The following is a 21,551-nucleotide window of genomic DNA, read 5'->3' as shown; positions in this document are numbered from 1 at the left end:
AATTAATTTTTTATTTTTTACTAAGTTTGATAACTCTAAGTGTATATCATTTTAACATTATTGATATATATATATTTAGTTTGCAAAACAAAAAAGCTCATGTATTATTTTAAAATTCTTTTTATGTTTTGAATTTGTAAATATAGTTAAAGAAAATTTTTAAATTATTTGGAACAACTTGTGTTATTCTGTAATTCTGTGAGTACATTATTTATAATTTCAATTACTTATATGAAGCAAGTTCATACAGACGTAGAATAGTAAGAAAATTAAAAAATATATATACATATTAATTTATGATAATTTTTTGTAAAATATTACATCACATAATCATTTAGTTCAATATATTTAACTTAATTAAATTAAAATTAATAAAAAATTAATTTTTTCATATATATTTAATTTTCAATTTTGGATTAATACAAATTTTTTGTTCTATACTTCCTTTTTCTTTTATTGCATTAAATTTTATCTCATTACTTTTAAAAATAATTTAATTAATAACAATATATGAGGAAAAAATATAAAAATAATTTATTATTTTTTAAGGTATTATATAATCATATTATGTATTTGAATACGTTACATGTTTGGAAAGCATAACATACATAATTAGCTTGTGATAGTATATTATTATGTGGTAAAATAAAAGGATATATGATTTTCTTAAATATCTGAAAAAATTTTGGAAGAGATGATTAATAATTACTTTCCAGTATATATATGCAGCATTTCTTTTCTCTTTACCGTTTTATAAATTTACGAAAATATTTTTTTTTGTTGTTTATGTATTTCTTATTATATTGTTTTAACAACTAATCAAATTTTTTTATGTTACTGCAGTTTATTTATGATATTTAATTTAAAATAATAAAAAATTAATAAATATTCATAAAACTTATTTAATGTTATTTCGTATAACTATGATTATTTATATATTTAAAAATGTATATTTGTCAATGAAATAGATATTCTGAATATATAAAATTTTCAAATCAAAAACTCTCATTAAATTAAAATATATATGCGTTGAAAAGCATATAGCTGAAATTAAACGTAAAAGTAAAGCTAATTAACTTACTTTAGTAATTTTATATAACATATAATAATTTTCCTTATTTAATATAAATATATAATCCAGTTATTGTGCTATATATTATTGTAAAAAGACGTTACGTATTTTAAATTATAGTTCATATTATTTTATAGTAACAGTCATAATTATCAATGTATTATAATACTGAAAAGCATTTTAAACAATAATTTTAATGAAAAATATATTGTAATATTATCTATATTCTTTTATTTATGTATATAAATGTAGACTCAGAACACAGTATACAAGGAAAATTTTTTTTATGTGCCTTCACTAATAATGGAATAAACTATATTTATTAACATTATCATAATACGATATATGTAATATTATTATTTTTTAAATATTATCATTTAATCCTAATGTATAACATATTATCTTTATACATATATTTTGTTTAATATCAAATTATGAATTTTTAGCACTAATACTTTAAATATTAAGTTCCATAATTTATTACATTCTTATTACTTAATTATAAGAGTATGTGTATTATTATGTATATTTAATCGTTCATTATAAGATAAGTTATTCGTATTATTACAAATGTTTAGTTAATTTAATGATAATTCTGTTTATCCGTTGCGACTACTGTTAATGTTAGGATTATTTAATTAGCAAATTGTCCTTTTTCTTATGTATCCATTTATATATTATATATATATAGATTATTTATACGAAATAGTATTTATCCTAACTACGTTCATAATGGACAGTAATATGAATAAAACAGATCCAACTAAAATTAATGGTTTTTTATATTCTACTCGTGTATGTTTTTTAATTTTTATTTTTGCACAGAATTTTTTTATTTTAATTTCATGTTTTTTTATCACATTATTAAATTGATTTTCACATTGTGAATATTGTTCTTTTAGAATTATCGTCGGCCATATATCATTATATTCGAAATTTAATTATTAAAAAAAATTATTCTAGTACTTTTTGTTTTTTTTGTATTTTTAACATTACACTTTAGATAAATTTTTCAGGAACTGGTTTTATATTGAGCAAAATTATTATTGTAGAACATTTACGAATTATAATTTTCTAATGTATATATTATATAATATCCAATGTTACCTGAATAAATTAATCATTTTCAGAGCCACGATTTTTCTTGGTTTTTGTTTTGAAATATATACTTGAAAATATGTATATTTTTTATTGAATATGGCTGAAAAGATAGAACAGTATGTAATAGTATTAAACAATATTATTTATTTCTAAATACAACACTATTATAACGGTAATATAATGTCTTAATATTAAGAGGGTTTTTAGTAGAGTATGCTCATTTTGACATAGAATAATTTATAGTCTAAAAAAAAAATGTATGGGAAAAGTTGCAATAAATGTTAGTATATTTATTGGAAATAATTATATATATTCATATGCGCTAGAATCAGAAGGTTTTTCCACTTTTTACATGAGACCCTCGAATGTGGATTTCAGTGAAATAGAATAACATTGATATTCATTAGTTTTATTTGGTTCATTAATATATTTTAAAATAATTACACTTTTAAACTTATTTATATGATTATTACGTATGCTATAAAAATTATTAATGTTGTACCATAGTATACGAAATATATTTCTATTTCATGCTACGAATCTATTTATATGACTATATATTTAGTGTTATCTTTCACCATAAATAATAATACTATATAAATTAATTGAAATATAGAAATTTTCAAGATTTAAAAAGAAAACAAATTGCATTAAACGTGTAAAAAAAGGGAAATTTTCCAACAATTTGTCTTTATAAAAAAACGAAATAATAGTTCTATTCAAGATAATAATACTTGAAAGCACATAAATAATAAAATGATATCAATAAAAATTGAACATTTAAATGATCATATTATATTTTTGTAGATTTTGAAATATATATTTATCATAAATATGATATAATAATTTGGAGATGGAAATTTAATATTATTTTATATTTATCATATATTATTTGGATACTTTGAATATTAATTATATTATCAATTAAATGTAAATAAGAAAAAGAAAAAAAGCGTGTAAAGTTTTCTGATATATATATATATTTAATAAGGAAAAAATTAAATAATTTTCAGCAAAATTAAAGTATTTGTGTATGATTTCACAATTTAGATAACATATATAATTTATTATTATATATATTTTTTTTCTTTGAATGCAGATGAAAAAAATCTTAGGAAGAATACATGTTTCTAGGACTGGAAAGGATTATTTATGGATAAATGTTTCGAAGGACTTTATTATATAGTTCACTTATATTTTATATTTTATTTCATAAATTATATACATAGGATATTATAAGAATTAAAAATGGATTAATGTGTACTACATGTGGAAGCTTTAACTAATAGAAAAAATATGAGATGTTCATATTGTGTGAAAAACTAGAACAAAATAAATAAGTGATTTTACGTATGTTTTACTGAAATTAATACATAAGTTAAGAAAATAATAATATCATATTGTTAATTTAAGCAAATTATTATTATATATATATATATATATATATATGTACCTGTAAATTTTATTACAGGCATTACAAAATTTTTAAAAAAATATTTAAAAAATAATAGATTCCTTGTAACCTTTTAAATATAAAAATTATTAAGGAATACGTAAAATTAATATATATTTCTATGCTTTCTCATTTGTTGTCTACATGTCATTTCCTGTAAATAAATTGTATACATAATTCTTCTGACATATTTTTAAATTAGCGAAAATGTTTGCAACATTTCTATAAGTGTTTTTCCTTTAATAACTTTATTGTTTTTCACCATGTAAGTATTTTTATTTTAAACATATATAAATACAAAAAAAATTGTCTTTAATGTAGTGTATGAATATATATATTTTTAATTTATAAATAAAGGTGTAAATTATACACAAGTAAAAAATGTGATATTCTAAAACTATAATAAAAAATTATAATATCACTCTCTATTCGAATTTGACATATATATTTTATTCAGATAGAATGTATTAAATTGTGAATTCAATTTTTTACAAATATAATGCAGCATAAAATAAGTATTTTTTATTAGTAAAACACGAAAATTTTCACAAAATATATATTTTTTTAATATATTAATAATTTTTTTGTATTCTTGAAAATGCTAATTTTTTTTTATGAACAATAAATATATTTCTGAAATATAATATATATAAAGTTTGATTAATTAGTAGGAAAACTTAAAAATAGTAATTATTCTAGAAATTCCTAGATCAATAGCATGTATCCATATTTTATACATTGTATATTATAATTAAATTCAAGATGTCCAAATAATTAAAAATTATAAAAATAAATTTGTTTATTTACTTTAATATGTAATTAAATTATGAGCTGTTAATATATATGAATGAATTTAAATTGTGTAGTTATACTTAATGTTAATTTTTTATAATTAATACTAAATATATAATTTTATAACGTCCTTTTTTAAGTAATTTTTTTTTTTATCATACATAGTAAAATTATCTATATATGTTAACTTTATAAAAGAAAAAATTAAAAATAAAAAAATAAGCTTTTGTTTATTATTGAAATTATATAACGTAATACTAATTTTTTTCTCACTTTATATATTACAATATTAGATATTATAACATGGAACAAAATATTAGGTTTATATTTTTTATCAACATTTTTGTGTTTATCCTTTTAATTTGGTTCTGTCATTATTACAGTGACATGGTATGATAATAATTTAGAATGAATTTGTATTATTCATATTTTTATTTTTTATTTTTATTAATTTTTTTTTTTTAATGGGTATATATATCCATTTATATAGGAAATTTTTACATTTTTTTTTTTAGAGAACATTTGTCAAATTTATGAACCATAAATATGGTTTTGATAGAAATTTAGATACACAAATTTATCGCTTATTAGGAACTCATATAGAGGATATTTATCCGTATGTTGGAGATTTAGAATTAAAGATACCATATAATACAAAAAAAAAAAGAGAAAAATTACCTACAGTTGATTATGAAAAATGGGACAAAGAAAAAAACGAAAAATTATATAGATGTTCACTAATTAAGGAGAAATTGATTAAGGAACTTATGAAAAATAAATGTACCATAGTTCATAAATCATATAATCATTATGATAAAAAAATAATGAATGGACTGAAAGATATGGCTTTTTTTAAAAAAATAATGTTAATCAATGATAAGGATTACAAAAAATTAAAACGTAAAAAATACAGATTACGACTTTACTCACTCTTAATATTGTTTATATTGGTATTAATTATACCTATATTAGATTTATCATTAGGGAAATTTGAAACTACGGGTAACTTGTTATTGAAATTATGTGAGTTATCAGGGAATAGTGCGGAAGCCATTGCATCTGGTCAAGCTCCTCAGGAGGCTTTGCCTGCTTTATGGTTCACTACATGTCAAGTGAAGAATTATGTAGGATTTAAAATATTTAGTATTCTAATATATTGTTTACCTATCTTAATATTGGGTATTATTCTTATACGAGGAATTCATTATTATTATAAAAATGTCATAAAACATAAAAAAATTAGATTCTTGGAAGCCTTCAATGAATGGTAAGGAACATATTTATATCTATAAAAAAGCCTTTAATGTTATTTAGTACCTGTAAAATATTTAATGACATATTAAATATAAGATCAATTGCTTAGTTTTCATATACGTACCTACATATACGTAGTTATATTTATAAATAAATATGAAAAAAAATAAGTTTTTACTTTTTTTGTAAATTTAAATGCTTTAAAGTTTTTTAACATGTAATTTAATGTATTTTTTCGTATTAGTTAATTTTTATAGCTCAATATAAATATCTATATATAGCAAGTTTCATTAAAAAATATATATTTTTAAGTTAAAATTAATATATAATCACAATTAAGGTTATTTTATTGAATTTAATTGTGAATTTACAAATTAACTACAAACAATTCTGTTTTATATTTATTATAATTTTGTAGTGTAAAATTATTACTTTTTCAGATTATTCAGAGAATGAATTATTATTTTTAAATTAACAATTAACTTGTGTTTTTTTTTTTTGCATAATAAAAGGAAGTGTTTATTTTTATAGTATTTATATATATATGTTTTAACTATAATATAGTATTTTAAATTTTATTTTTTTATCTTTTTTGTTAATTTATTAATTTATTCGTCTGGAAAATAATATTTTTTTAAATGATAAGTAAAATAAAATTTCATTTAGGACTTTTATAGTAGTTTTTTGCGAATATAATAATTTTATAATTGTTATGATGTGGTTTTCACCACTTATGTAGCAGAAATAATTGAGCCAATCGTATTTTTTGATAAGTGAATTATTAAAAAAAATGATATTTCATTTAACTGTATTCATTGTTAATTCTGTTTTTGTAAAATTATATTACTGATAAAATATGTTTTTAAAGGACCAAAAAAAGAACTAATATATTAGCTGTAAAATTTTCAATACAAAAGTTACTATGCAGTATATTATGGTAAATCATATTATTACCCGTTAATATTTTTAATTTACATATAATAACCTGTATATTAATCTCATATAAAAATTTATATTTTGAACATTTTTAAATTATGGTAATTGTATACAACATTCACGTACTAATTTTATTGTGTCCTTTTTTTTTTCTTTTTGCTATATATTAATATTGGTTTAAATATATATATGCAGGTAAAATATGAAAATATAATGGCAATTAATTTAAAATATTGCCATTTAGAAATAATGGTACAAATTTAATTTTGTTATAAATTATGTTTTTTAAAAATATGGTATAAAAATAAATCTAAATTTTCATTTAATTTTTAATTATATATATCTTTTTATAGTTTAAATAGAACATTGCTAATTGGACTTTCTAAATATATTGTGAAACATAGCCTAATGTACCTGTTTATATGACAACTAAAAAATGTGTCATTTTCAAAAAATGCAAAAAGTTGTACACGTTAATGACTACTTCATTAATAATTGGAATAGTTCTATGCTTATTATAATGAATATTTAGTAAAATGAATAACGCGTTTTTTTAAAGTGTAATATCTTATAAATTGGCATTTATAATAGGAAAACATCATTATAAATAGAAATTGCTATCCAAATATATAAAATATTGAAATAAGTCTATATTCTCTACGTTCTATGCTGTATATTAAATGAGTATTTCAAAATATTATTATGTCATACACTTTTTTTATACATTAAAAAGTTTCAATAAAAAAAACTTTTAATTACTCGACTGTATTGAATAACGAAACTGTACATTTTGTATATTTATAAATGAATAAAAATTATGGCATTTTATTTAAAATAATTTAATTATTCATGAGGTAAGTATTTAAAAATTTATGATATTTTTTTAAAAGTACTTCATTTTGGTCCTTATTGTAAAATGCAATTTCGGTATATATATATTATTATCCTTGTTTGAAAAAATAATAATAGAAAATTGAAAAATTGTATGTAGTACGATTTTCTATTGAATGAATAATACTTTATTATAAATATAATTATTTTTGAATATATTACAATTTTAGAAACCTATACGATGGACCAAAAAATTATGTTCTTATTTATAAAAATTTTAACGTTTATGCTTTTACCTTGGATATGTTACTTTTACATTGACATGGTATTATAGCATTATTCAAAGAAATATGTGTTATTTATATTTTAATTAATGTGTTTATTTATGATGAAAATATTTTTCTATTTAATTAAGAAATATTTACGTTTTTTTTTTTTCGTTAGAGCTCTTTAAATAAAAACGTGGATGAAAAATACAATCTTCGTAGAAAATTAAATGCAAGAGATTATCGGGTATTAGCAAAATATAATCAGGATATAAATTCAAGTATTGCAAATTCTAAAGGAGAAATTCCAAATAATGAAGTGAAAAAAAGAATATATATATCTAATAATAAAAAGGGAGCAAAAGGAAAGCATGAACCCTCATGTAGAAGTGCATTATACAATGAGGAATACGATAAAAGTGTTGACAAAAATAAATTTGGTGTACATAAAATAAAAAAGTATTTCGATTTTGAAAAAAAAATATTTAAAGAACTTGATTATGAAGATTACATTAAAAATATCAAGACTATTGAATATAAGGAATATAAAAAACTATTATGTAAAAAACGAAGAATACAAATTGCTTTAATATTGTTAGTTATCCTGGTATTAATATTACCCATATTAGATCTTTCTTTAGAAACATTTATAGATGGTGGATTGTTGGGTTCATTAGAGTTGTTATCCCCAGTTGAATCTACAGGAGGTGGCGTTGCGTCTGGGGTACAGGGATCCTTAATAACTTTGTTAAGCCAAAGTAAATGGGGTATGTTACAAAAAATATCTGCATCTATTATTTTCATTTATGGCGTACCATACCTTATATTTGTTGTTATATTTATATTAGGGATGGTTTATTACTATAGAAAAGTTATAAAATATGAAAATATTAAGTTAAGAAAAAAAATAAATAAGAATTAATATATGTTTTTCTGTGAAGATGAATTTAACATATATAGCCATATCTTTAGTGATATACTTGACAAACATGAAAATAACTATTTTTATTTTATAAATACACCTACATATAATGGTGTTTTTGTAGAGAGACAATAAAAAAGTATGTTTTTACTTCTTTTTTTAATTTCAATTTTTTATTGTTTGAATAATCTCAATTTATATTTTATGTAATTTCTAAAGTTGAACTAAATATTTTGTCTTCATATATACATTTTTGTGCTAAATTAGATTTCATGAATAATATATATATATTTTCGCTAAAATTAATAAATAATGTAATAATTTATGTTATTTTAATGGAGAATGTCTCTTTCTTTTTGGCTGGACATTTTTTTTTTTTTTGAATCAAGTTTAAATGATTCTTTGTATATGTTATTTAAGAAAATGTATTATCACTGTTAAGCTAAAAATAAATGCGTTTTTTTTTGCATTTAGTGTATGTATATGAATAATTATTGTTACAGTAATACGTATATAAACGTTTTTTTTAACCATAAAAAGGATGTTAAAATTTATTCCGTAAAACATATTTTATGTGGAATACCTTATAAAGGTAATAATTTTAAAAATATTTTTGACTTAATTTTTTACATAATCTAAATGTAAAATTATAAATGCATAATAAAATAATGAACTTTTTCATTATGGATTATTTTTAACAAGGTATAAACTTTTGGATTTAAAATCCCTACAATTAAATGAAGTTTTTATAGGAACTGTAATATTATTTTTGTACCTAGTTGTCATGTTTACTAAATATTTCACAAATTTCTTGGATATAAATCATAATGAAAAGTTATATTTAAATGATCTATATATTTTATTTATTTTTTATATAATTATAGGATTATATTGTTAGGTAGCAATTAAGAAAAATATTAATAGATAATTTCTTGTATTTATATTTATGTATTATTCGTTTGAAATTAAATAATGAAAAGTTTAAATACCATTTCTTAATATGATATGTCCTACTATTTTCGTATTTCACTTATAATTATATTTGATATAATGAATAATTCAATTCATTGGAAATGAGGTGATTATCTAATTAATAGTAATTAAAGGCTTATATTATTAATAATATATATATTAGTTGCTTTGTTTTTTTATGTAATTCTTTTTAATTTTTGTTTTTTAAATATTTTTAAATATGACATACCCTAATACTATATCTCATATGTAGAAAAGTAAAGCCTTGAAAATTAACTATAATTTAAGGTTATAAATTCTACAAGTCTTAAAAAGTTATCGGAAAAATAATTTTACTTATTACCCTTATAGACAAGAGATTATTGAGTGACTATATTTTATGTTCTGTTAAAGCTTCTCATGTATGGGATATATTAAATTTCTATTTAATATAAAAATAAATCTGAATTTTTGAATTTATCAATTCTATTTATAACGTGGAAAGTAGCATATAAATTAATTGAAATATAAATACCTCAAAATGTAATCATGATCTAAATAATAAATTAGAATTCATAGAATAGTTTTTTTTATAATAAGATATATTTATTATATCTCGATTAAGGTTTATATTAATATCTATAAGCAAATATTTCTTATTTTGAATAATATATATATATATATATATTTTACATTATTTTTTGAATAAAACGGTATTCTATTCCGATAACAATGCTTTTATAAATGTAAAACAAAAATTATGGATATAGGAATAATTGCATCGCTTAAACAATTTATTAAATACCCACAAGGCATATTGAGTTTAAAACGTGTTATGAACTGTTTTATTATTATAATATGTTACTGGTTAATATACTATGTTATAACTGTAAGGAACGCGATAAATTAAAAAAAATATATCATTCAAAATTTTAATATAATTATTTATATGAAAAAGAAATAAACATGAAAAAATTGATATTATATATAAAAATTGAAATCAGTGTTCTTACAAAATTATATATTACTTCATTTCGTTAAAAAATAATAAATAAAACTTTAACCGGATTTCGAGTATAAATTATTACATAAATACACTTTTATTATTAAATCTTCAATATCGAAAAACAAAAATTACTATATTTTTATAGAAAAATATATTTAAAGAAAACAAAAAATTTGAGAAACACAAATATTCCATAAATTGTTCGAGAATATCATTAAATTAAGATATAACATCATTGTATAATACAAATTTTAATAATTCTTGTAAATTATATTGTAATAAAAGTTGTATGTTGCCTTCCATACGAAATGCTATGTATTCAAACTTTTTTTATGTAAAACTTTGTATTTGACTATTTACATATATATAAGATTAAATGATGAAAATATTTAAAGAATACTATATAAGTACCATATGTTTAATGTTACAATATGTACATAAAATTTAATGGCATGAAATTATAATTTGTTGATTTTTAGTACTTGATTTAGCAATTCAAAAAAATTAATTTTAATGTAATATTAATTGTTTTTTTTTTTTAATAATATTATTTCTTGTATATAATACGTTCATAATTATTATTCCTTGTATTATAAATATACCATGAATAGAACGAATAGGATGTAAATTAATTTTACAGTTATAAGAAAATTTTATATTATATGAAAATATTAAATGATTCTTTTTAATCTTAAAAATATATTTTTAATACTATGTATTAAAATAAAGTAGTATATTGAGAATATTTTTCTAAACCACTTCGCATTAAAAATTAGTACATATTTTGTAAACCCATAATTTTTATTTATCATACTTTTATATATCTTAAATATATATTCTTAATGTTACTTACATGTGTTATAATGCGTGACTATAAATATTTCTGAAATTGTTGAATTAAAGACAATGATTTTACACTTAATTTATTTTTTTCTTTGTTGTTTTAGTTATATTAATATTTTTTCCCAAAATATGTTTACATTTCTGAAAGGAATTAAAAATATGAAATTTATGGATTTCTAGAATTTTATTAAATCACAATTAAATTTATTTTGTTTTATATACGATTTATGCTATTTTTAAAGTATAATACTGTAATTTAATGCTCACTATTATATTAATTTAAAAACTACGCTTAGAATTCATTGATTTTTAAGTATCTATATATTTTATTTTATCAATGTATAATAGGTTATAAAGGAATATGTTTTATTTGTAAGATAGATACTACTGTGTATTTGTATAATAAAAAAATATTTTAACTTCATATATTTTTAGTTATTTTTGTTGTTAATGTAAGTAATATTATTTAATTATATATCACGTAATTTCAAGAAGTATGTATAAAATTAGAACAATTACTTGAGAATTAAAGTGAAATTTATAATTATCTTTTAAATATATGTTAGTTTATATTTTCTACATATTATACTGTATTTTAAAAAAATATATAATTTTTATGAATAATTAATTAGTTTTTGAATTTTTCTTATCTATAATCTTTTATTTTATCATCATAATACTTTTTAGTTTTTTTGAAAATGGTTAATAAAAAATAACTTTATGTCCCTTTACTATTAAATAATTAAATTAAATATTTTAAGCATTTATCATTTGGTATCATGCTTATTTTTTATTTAATTTTTCTGTTTTTATTATATTTCTATATAGAAATTGTTCTAAAAGTATTTTTAAATTATTGTACATTTGAAATATTTCATATGATGTATTTCTGCATATATTCAATTTATTAAATTTAATATAAAAAATATAAAACAGTAAACATAATATAAGTAGCTTCTTATATCATTTTTATTATTTAAAATATAATTAGCTTTTTTATTTGTCAATAAATAATATAATTAGTGATATTTACAATGAAAGGCAATTCAAAGCCCATAATTTTTATTAACATTCTTGTATTTACCCTTTTCGTTTGGATATGTTATTATAGTGATAACACGGTATTAAAATAATATTTCTTTTTTTTTTTTTTTCACGTTTTATTTTTAAAAATGATATTCTCTTGTTATAAAAATACAAATTGTAAATCATGAATATTTTCCTTTTTTCTTTTTTTAGATTAACTACGATAAATCATTAGATGGTATGTATGAACTAGGTGGGAATTTATTTTTAATAACTAATCGACTACTAGTTGAGGGTTCTATGAATAAAAAATCAACTAATGATGTATATGGTAAATGGGAGAAAAATAAATTATTAGGTAAAGAAAAATATATATCTAATAACCATGACCATAGATCAAAAAGTAAAAATTTAAAAGAAAGTTTATTAAACAAGGAGAAAGGGGCGAAAATGGCTAAAGAAAAACACACATCTTTACTTAAAAGAATAGATGTATATTTTGAAAAAAAAGTATTTAATCTATTAGATTCTATATATAAAATTAAGAATAACAATAAAATTAGTAAAAATACTGCATACATAAAGATATTCCAGAAGATATGTCTAGAAGCTACTCCACCCTTTTTGCTTTTATTGACAGGATTAGTTGTAGTTTTATTACTATGTGTTTTATTTGTTTATGATGTGAGTTTAATGAAGAATAGCGGTAACATCGGAGTAATTCTATGTTGTTTTGTAGTAGTAGTATTATATTCATTATTTTTAATATGTGTTACAGCCTTTATAGTATTTAGTATTATCTATGCTTTGACAATAACTTTAAGATATAATAACATGAAGAAAAATAATTCTAAAATTTGTTATAAATAGTTAATTTTTTTGGTAATCAAAACTTTTAATATGGGGTAAGAAAACATGTATTATTCATAAAAGTATTATTTACATATAAGAATTTTAAATACAATTACTTAGTTTACATAATATTATATACTTGTATCCTTAAAAATATTATAGACGTATTAAATGTGATAAAAATAACAGAATTTTTATAATACTACTAACTTGTAAGTAACTGGTTTTATATAGAATTTAAAAATATATTTTAATCCTTAGTGATTATTATTGTTTTATTTATTAAATTTGTATTTTAAGAAATCTTTTGATATTTATATTTTAGTAAAAAATATTTGTATATATATAAGTATATTTGTGTTCAATATATATATGTTCAATAAGAACTTAAAATAAAAAAGTGTAGTTAGTATTATTTCGTTAAATTAGTTAGAAATTTAGACTTATAATCTTAAAATGTGAATAAATTTTGTTTTCCTTTCTCTATGTTCTTTAAGTATAAAATATTGTTTTTGTGACCTAAATATAAAAGATGTATCATTTGTTTTAAAATAATTGTGAATTCCTCTTTTTATATATAATAAAGCAAAACAATTTTATTTACTTTTTGTTTATACAAAGAAAATTAAATTAATATCTTTTTCAAATGGTATTATGAGAGATACATTACAATACCTATTTACTACAAAAGTATTTTTTATGAACATTTAAATTTTCGTTTGGTTTATATATGTATATGTAAATATATAACAAAAAATCAGTTTTTTTATGTACGGATTATTAACAGGTGATTAATAATTGTGAAAATTATAAGCACTTTTAGCTGTATAAGATATAATTGTATTTAATATTTTACTTATAAAGAGCTTTTAATTCAATTTTATAAGAATTACTTAAATACATATTTAAAGAAATACTGAATATATATATATTATTTGTATATTCAATTCTTCGTATTACAAGCTAATGTACTAAAGAAATAATATTAATATTTTGTTATGGATTTCTCCATAAATAAACTTCTTTTTATTTTGTTATAATAATAATTTTCTAAAATATGAATTGAATAAAAGCAAAATTTCAATTAGCAGTAAGAATAAAAATCCAATTAAGTTTATTTTTTGCCATGATTGAATATATTCAAATAAATAATAATTTCTACATCTATCCAATTATCTAGATTTGTCCGTATATGTTTTCAATGTGCCATTAACAGGATCTATAAGTTATTGTGAAATACATAAAATATATTTTACGAACAATCAGTATTTTGGTAATAAGAATAGTTTTCTTTTTAATATAATAAAAACTAATAAATATAAAAAATTTTTGTCGAAGCATCATTAACAAACAAGTTACATTGTTTTTATTGATATGATATATTATAATAGATTTCGATAATTGCATAGGCGAGTAACTATAATATATTTGCTTAAAAAAGAAATATATATTATAATTTGGAAGAAATGTAAATATAAATACACTATGTATTTACATGTTATATATCTTATTTTCTTCTATATAAATTTATATAGATGTAAAAGTTATAATTTATATTTGTTTAGTTATTGTAGATATGTGAACCTATAACCTTATTTCTTGAGAATTAAATTACATAATATTTTCTTCATAATTAATGTATGGATTTGTTAGGTACAAAAAATGAAAGTTACAAAGTAGAAATATACATATAAAAATTGATAATCATGATTATTCTAATTTAAATAAAGTAAGGTTTTTACTTTATTTACTTTTCTGTTATTATAAATATTACAATATTAAATTATAAAAATTAAATATATATATTTATATATATGTTACATGCAGCAAAATGAGATAAATAAAAATTACTGTTTGTAATTGAACCAATTCAATTTTACGAATTATGTTTTTAGATAGTAGGAACATCTATATTTTGGGTTAATATATATATTTATTTTAGTGGAAAAATATGTAAATTATCGTGGGATACCTATTTCATTGTTTGGTTTTATTTGAATTCTTGATGAAATTATTTATATACTACAATTAATAAAAAGGAAATACATATATGTATATAAATAAATATATTTTTCATTTCATTTAAACTTTCTATTTATATAAGAGTTGTTTAATATATTTTAGAACAATTTTAAAAAATTTTACATGTGCTATTTTACGATTGAAAGATAGATAGCATCACATAATCATTTGTATTTTGGATAATTTATTAATACATTTGTGTGTAATATGATATGTATTTTTTTAAAAGGGTAATATAAGTATTAGAATTATTTTATGATAATATTATAGTATAATATTCATCAGATACCAAATGAAAATTTTGTAACTATAAATCCTTATATAACATCATTTTCATTTTTTTTTATCTATCTTCTGTGTCCATAGTGCAAATACAGGGATTATATTTTATAAAGTTCTTTAAAATATTTTTATGTATCCTAATAATATCTGACGAACAATAATATTATTTATGATTATAATTAATACACACATGTTATTGTGCAGTACAATAAGATATAAAATGCTTTTTTTTATTATATTAGAAAATCATTATACATAATTAAAATATGTAACGTATTTCTTTTTTATTTAATGTGGTGATTAAAATTCATGAATGGAAATTATATATTAATATAAAACGTTATTCTATTTAGAATATTATTATGTTTTATTTTTTTTGAAAAAACATTATACTTGAAAAGAGAAAATATTATAAAAAAAAAAAAAAAAAGGCATTAATTATATCAAAATGTGATTTTATCAAAATTATATTAAAAGAAGCTTTTTTTTTAAATGCATTATTTCATTAGTTACTTCTTTAAATATTTATGTTATGTATTTGTATTTGTATTTTTGTATGATATGTCATATAATTTATTATATTTATAAATACTCTTTTTTAACTTTTCCAGGAATCATAATTCATATTACGTAAAATAAATAAATATATTCATGAATATAAAAATAATAAATAAAGTATCATAATTAGTGAAATATAAAATATGATTTTATACGTCTTATTATACATACAGTTAATATTTATTGTAAAAAATTAACACAATATAGAAAATGATAATTATATAATGGATACATTAAAGGGTAAACGTATACCTAGACCTTTGATAAAAGTATACCAAAAATTGTGAAATTCATATTTGATATAAAATATGAATAATTTTTAATAAGATTAAAATATTTTAGTATAATAATATGAATTTGAAACACTATTTAGTAGTAATCAATTCCTTTGCGATACTCTAAAAGGCTAAGAGTTAAAAAATTTCAACAATTAATATTATAGAAACAATTAAAATAATACTCTCAACTTGTATGTAATATGTTATTCTTTTTATTAATCATTATAATATTGCACTATTTGTTTTTATATATTAATTTAGATAAAACTTAATTTAATATTTAATCTTCATATATATGAAAAATATCAAATATCAGTTTAACATAACAAAGAGGAAGATGCATTGAAACAATAGAAATACATCATGAAAATTATAAATTTATGTTTTCAGTACTATATTATGAAACTCATTCGTTACTATATTTTTTTATCGGATGTTAGAATCTATTCCTGAAAGAAAATAACTGTTACTTACAAGACCTTGATATATGTAAATTACATTTGCAATAATGCATATATATTATCCTAATTGGATAATTTTTTAATAGATGCTATACAGACATTTCATATTTTTTTTTGTATTTTATAATGTTAGGAATTATTGGAATATAGATTGCTGAAACACTGCTTCTTTAAGCATATGAAATTTTATAATTGCATAATTTTAATAAGGATAATAAGAAGAATATGTTAAATAAAATATATATGTGGCATATAGTTAGCTTTTTTCTAATTAATATTATATATTTTGTGGTGATTGAAGGTAATTATATACTTGGACCTTAAAATTTAACAAAATTTATAAAATGAAATATTGCTTTTTAATTAGAATGATATAAAAAGTAAAAAAAAAATAAAATAATAATAATAGAGAATATAATTAAAAATGGTTAATAAGAGAAGGTAAATTAAATTTATTGCTTATGACAGATAAGAAGTAATTCTGTACATTATATTTTTTTTCCTATCAAAGAATTTATATTATCTAAAAATATTAAAATTTACAAATAAACAGTATTACTATTGTCTAAAAATTATTAAAAATTTAATATCTATATTTAATGAAAAATCTAAAATATTGCATATATTGTTTTTTTCAGAAAAATTACCTTAATTTACATGTAACGAACACCTGTGGGAATTCACTAAATACATTCATCTGAAGAGGACGATTATAAAACTTAATAATATTACACATTTACAAATTTATAATATATATTAAAATACAAGTGAAAAAATAAATATAATACAAATCTCAATAAAATAATTGGTAAAAACATAACTTTGGTAAAATAATACAATTGCACATACAGGTGTTTTTCCCAAATATATAAATAAAAAAATATAAAGAAGAAAACAAATAATTTTAAAACTTATACTTTCTTATAGAATTTTTGAAAAATTAAATATATATATAAACACAAATTTATGAATGAATCACTTAAACTACCTCATATAAGAATAACACTAAATGGATTTAATTAAATAAAAACTGAATATCAGATAATTGATATAACACTTATATAACAGGGATATTTTACGTACTACGAAATGCATAAAATTTTATGTATATTAAAATAAATTATTTAATTTTAAAAATTTCCATGGATGATACATCAATACTCATAAGTGCATATAGAAAATATTTCTACTTATTTGGACTAGATACTATATTCACCATTATTCAATTTTTATTATGTAAAGATAAAATAGAGTTTGCTTGTTCTATTAAGTCAGATAAAATTACTTCATCTATTGAATGATCTATGTTTGTGATATACGAAAATATATAGTATGATTCTGCTAATCTTGGAATAGTAAGTCTAAGCAAATTTTTAATTTTTGGGCTAGATACAATTTGTAAAAGTTTTTTGTATTTTTCCTTTTTAGGAGGTGATGCTGTTTCAACTCTCTTTTTATATTTCAATTTTAAATAATATAAAAGATCATTTATATATTTAACTATTTCTATTGCTCTTGGTTTGTATCCATCATATTTCTCTGCTTCTTCTTTTAATTCATTATATAATTTGACAATAGCTGCATTAGATACATTTGGATTATAAGAATCTATAATGATATCCTTATATTTGGATGTATCATAACATCTTAAAAATTGGGAAAAGCAATATTTTTTATAATGTTTGGGTATGGAATCATCACCTTCATAATACATTGGTCCCAGAAAAAATCTTCTCATACCTAAATCAAACTTATGATTATGATATTTTTTATTATTCACTGATTCTGTAGAGACATCTGCCTAAAAATGTTAATAAATATTTAATATTTATAAAAATGTCCTCATTTCCATATGAATAAATTGTTATTTTTAAAATTAAAATACATGATTTATAATGAATGTATAGAAATTATTAAATATAATAATTCTACCGCATAAGCATCCTGGAATATCCATATTAATAGGGAAAATGAAAAAATTATAATAAAAAAAGTTAATTTATTTGTATGAGCTATCATTTCGAATTTAATTTTAGGAGTCAGATGCTTTGTGATAATTTAATTTTTGAAATATAACTTTTTCGATAATATTAAATAGAATATTTATTATAACTTTTCCTTTATTTCTTTGTGATACTCCAAAATGTTAAAAATCTTACGATTAAATATATTTAAATATAATAATTATATGATGTTTTCAAATGTAATACGAGAAAAAATATATTAAATAAAAATATCATAGTAATTTTTCTATGCAAAAGTACTAATTAAAATAATATAAATAGATTAGGTTCTGTAAAATCATTAGAAAACACATAATTAAATAATTGCAACTAAGGAATATATGAATAATTTATTTCAAAAAAATTTATTTATATATTATTATACATTTATTGTAAGGAGCTTAGTTCTTTTGTTTATTAAAACAAATAAAATATAAAAAAATTATATGACCTATTATATGTTGTAACTTAGCTTTAAGAAAAAGATCATTTAAAATTTTTGTATTTAATAAAAATAATTTAAGATATATTAAAGTTATGTTGTATCCTACATAGGAAAATTTTTTTTAAAATAATTTGCAATAGACATAATTATTATAGAAAAAATATATATATATGTAATAATAATAATTTAATATAACTTATTTGCATGCGATTTATACAATATCAAGATAATTATATATTTTCTTAAAAAATATTGAGGGATCTGTTAATAATGAAATATATATTATTTGTATTCAATTTTATTGCTATACTGTATATGAAAAATTAAATTTTTATTTTATAAAAAAAAATAAAACATTTTATTTATTTCGCCTCAGAACTTAGTTGTTTTAATATTAATTAAAAAGTTTTATTAATACAAAATAGGATAAAGTATTAAAAATAAACGTTTATGCAAGTAAAATTTTTTTTTTTTTATTTTAATTTATTTTGCGAAAAAAAATAGTATTCTTAGAAAAAAAAAAAATAATAATAAATAATAAATTTATCGATATTAAAAATATAATAATGTATTATGTATGCAAAATCAGTTGAAATGTTATTTGTTTTTTTATACGGATATTATTCATTCTTTTGCGTTATAGAATTATAAAAAATGCATTTAACATGAGGGAAAAATGGCTTTCCTAACATAAATGTAGCAAATAATCAAAATGATAACGAAAATGAATGAATCTTCATTCCAAGAAATAAAAAATTGGTACTTAAAATTTCGTACGTTATTCTTACAATATAGCATTATAATATTATTAATTTTTTATCATATTACATTAATACATTATTATTTATTGATATTTATTGAAACAATATAAGCACATACAGAGTTTATTAAATATTTTTTGGATGTAGTATAAAATATGTAATGAATATTTTAAAATTGGTTTCTAATGTTTGTTATATTTATAATAAAGAATATATTACTATTTTTAAGTAACTTCCTCATTTATACAGATATATATATGAACGTTCTTAAAAACTTTTTATTTTTTAGAAAATATAATGTTGTATAGTTTACGAAAACAATTTTTTTTTAATTTTATAACGAAAAATTGTTATCTATTTAAAATATATTTATATTTCTATGTATATCACTGTATTTTTGATGCCTTTTTTAAATGAATTGCCAAGATCAATAAAAAGTGCCTTAATTTGTAATATGGATCTAGATTTACGGAATATTTATATGAATTTTATATAAAAAATAGTTAAGAATGATGAATTATAGCTAAGGACTTTTTTGCTATTCAAGAATTATGTACGTGAAATATGAATTTATATGTTAAAATTAAAAATAAGTCATTTAAACTGAAACTTATTTTTATTTATAGTACATTTTTATGATAATGTTAATTAAGATGTTATATATACAAACAAACATGAATGTTATAAAAATTTATGAGCAGTGATGCCTTTAAACAATATATGTATAAAGTATTAATAATTTATATTTTAAATGCACTTACGAATGGGATGCTGTTATAAGTGAATACGAAAATATTTTATTTTAACAAAATTTTCAGCATAATTATAAAGCATTAAAAAATTACTATATGAGGAATTATGCAATAACCTATGATTTGTTATTTCTTTATCAATGTCATTAAGTTCATTTACAATACCTTATATTAGTTATTATACATAGTTTTCATACACATAATGTTAGTATTATATGAATGAGCTCAGTTCATTAGAAATATATTATACATATAATGAAATTAGTGTTTTTTTTAAACTTAAGTAACTTGTAAATTTGTATAAAAGAAAAAATAAAATAATTTTTTTTGTAGATAAAATATATGCAAAAGACTTATTGAATGTATAATAATAATGCGCTTCATATTGCACTTACAAATTTGATGTATTAATTTGTTCTAAAATTAGTTTTTTAAAAATCTCAGAGAAATTACGATTAAGATTTCTTTAATTTTTTATGTAAAAAAAACATTTAATTATAAAAAGTAAATTAAGAATATCTTTCCTTTCTGCAGATAAAATTATATTAAATAAAATAACATAAATGAAAGAAAAAGGAAAAAAGTTAGTAATATATTCTAAAATATTTAAAACATTTTTTTCGAGAACAAAATTAAGAAATTTTATTACAGCTATATTTTATTACTTTATACTTAAATATTTTA

The 21,551-nt window shown here is 18.6% G+C and overlaps 4 protein-coding genes across 4 annotated transcripts; 3 read left to right on the top strand and 1 right to left on the bottom strand.

Moving 5' to 3' along the window:
* Nucleotides 1-4,721: 4,721 nt before the first annotated feature.
* On the top strand, nucleotides 4,722-5,689 carry PmUG01_05011300 (Plasmodium exported protein, unknown function; the record flags this gene model as incomplete). Its single annotated transcript, XM_029003323.1, has 2 exons — nucleotides 4,722-4,808; nucleotides 4,934-5,689. The coding sequence occupies 2 exons, from the start codon at nucleotides 4,722-4,724 to the stop codon at nucleotides 5,687-5,689; spliced, it is 843 nt and encodes a 280-aa protein (XP_028860280.1).
* Nucleotides 5,690-7,680: 1,991 nt separating this feature from the next.
* Nucleotides 7,681-8,627, top strand: PmUG01_05011200 (fam-l protein; the record flags this gene model as incomplete). The annotated part of the gene is made up of 2 exons (XM_029003321.1): nucleotides 7,681-7,764; nucleotides 7,884-8,627. 2 exons carry the CDS (start codon nucleotides 7,681-7,683, stop codon nucleotides 8,625-8,627), a joined length of 828 nt encoding a protein of 275 aa, XP_028860279.1.
* Nucleotides 8,628-12,461: 3,834 nt separating this feature from the next.
* Nucleotides 12,462-13,323, top strand: PmUG01_05011100 (Plasmodium exported protein, unknown function; the record flags this gene model as incomplete). Its single annotated transcript, XM_029003320.1, has 2 exons — nucleotides 12,462-12,548; nucleotides 12,667-13,323. 2 exons carry the CDS (start codon nucleotides 12,462-12,464, stop codon nucleotides 13,321-13,323), a joined length of 744 nt encoding a protein of 247 aa, XP_028860278.1.
* Nucleotides 13,324-18,128: 4,805 nt separating this feature from the next.
* On the bottom strand, nucleotides 18,129-18,925 carry PmUG01_05011000 (Plasmodium exported protein, unknown function; the record flags this gene model as incomplete). The annotated part of the gene is made up of 2 exons (XM_029003319.1): nucleotides 18,129-18,707; nucleotides 18,839-18,925. 2 exons carry the CDS (start codon nucleotides 18,923-18,925, stop codon nucleotides 18,129-18,131), a joined length of 666 nt encoding a protein of 221 aa, XP_028860277.1.
* Between the last annotated feature and the right edge of the window lie 2,626 nt (nucleotides 18,926-21,551).

Source organism: Plasmodium malariae (assembly GCF_900090045.1).
Source record: "Plasmodium malariae genome assembly, chromosome: 5".
In the NCBI taxonomy this organism is placed as follows: Eukaryota; Apicomplexa; class Aconoidasida; order Haemosporida; family Plasmodiidae; genus Plasmodium; species Plasmodium malariae.
The sequence above is the reverse complement of the archived record's forward strand: the minus strand, read 5'-3'. Positions and strand labels throughout refer to the sequence as shown.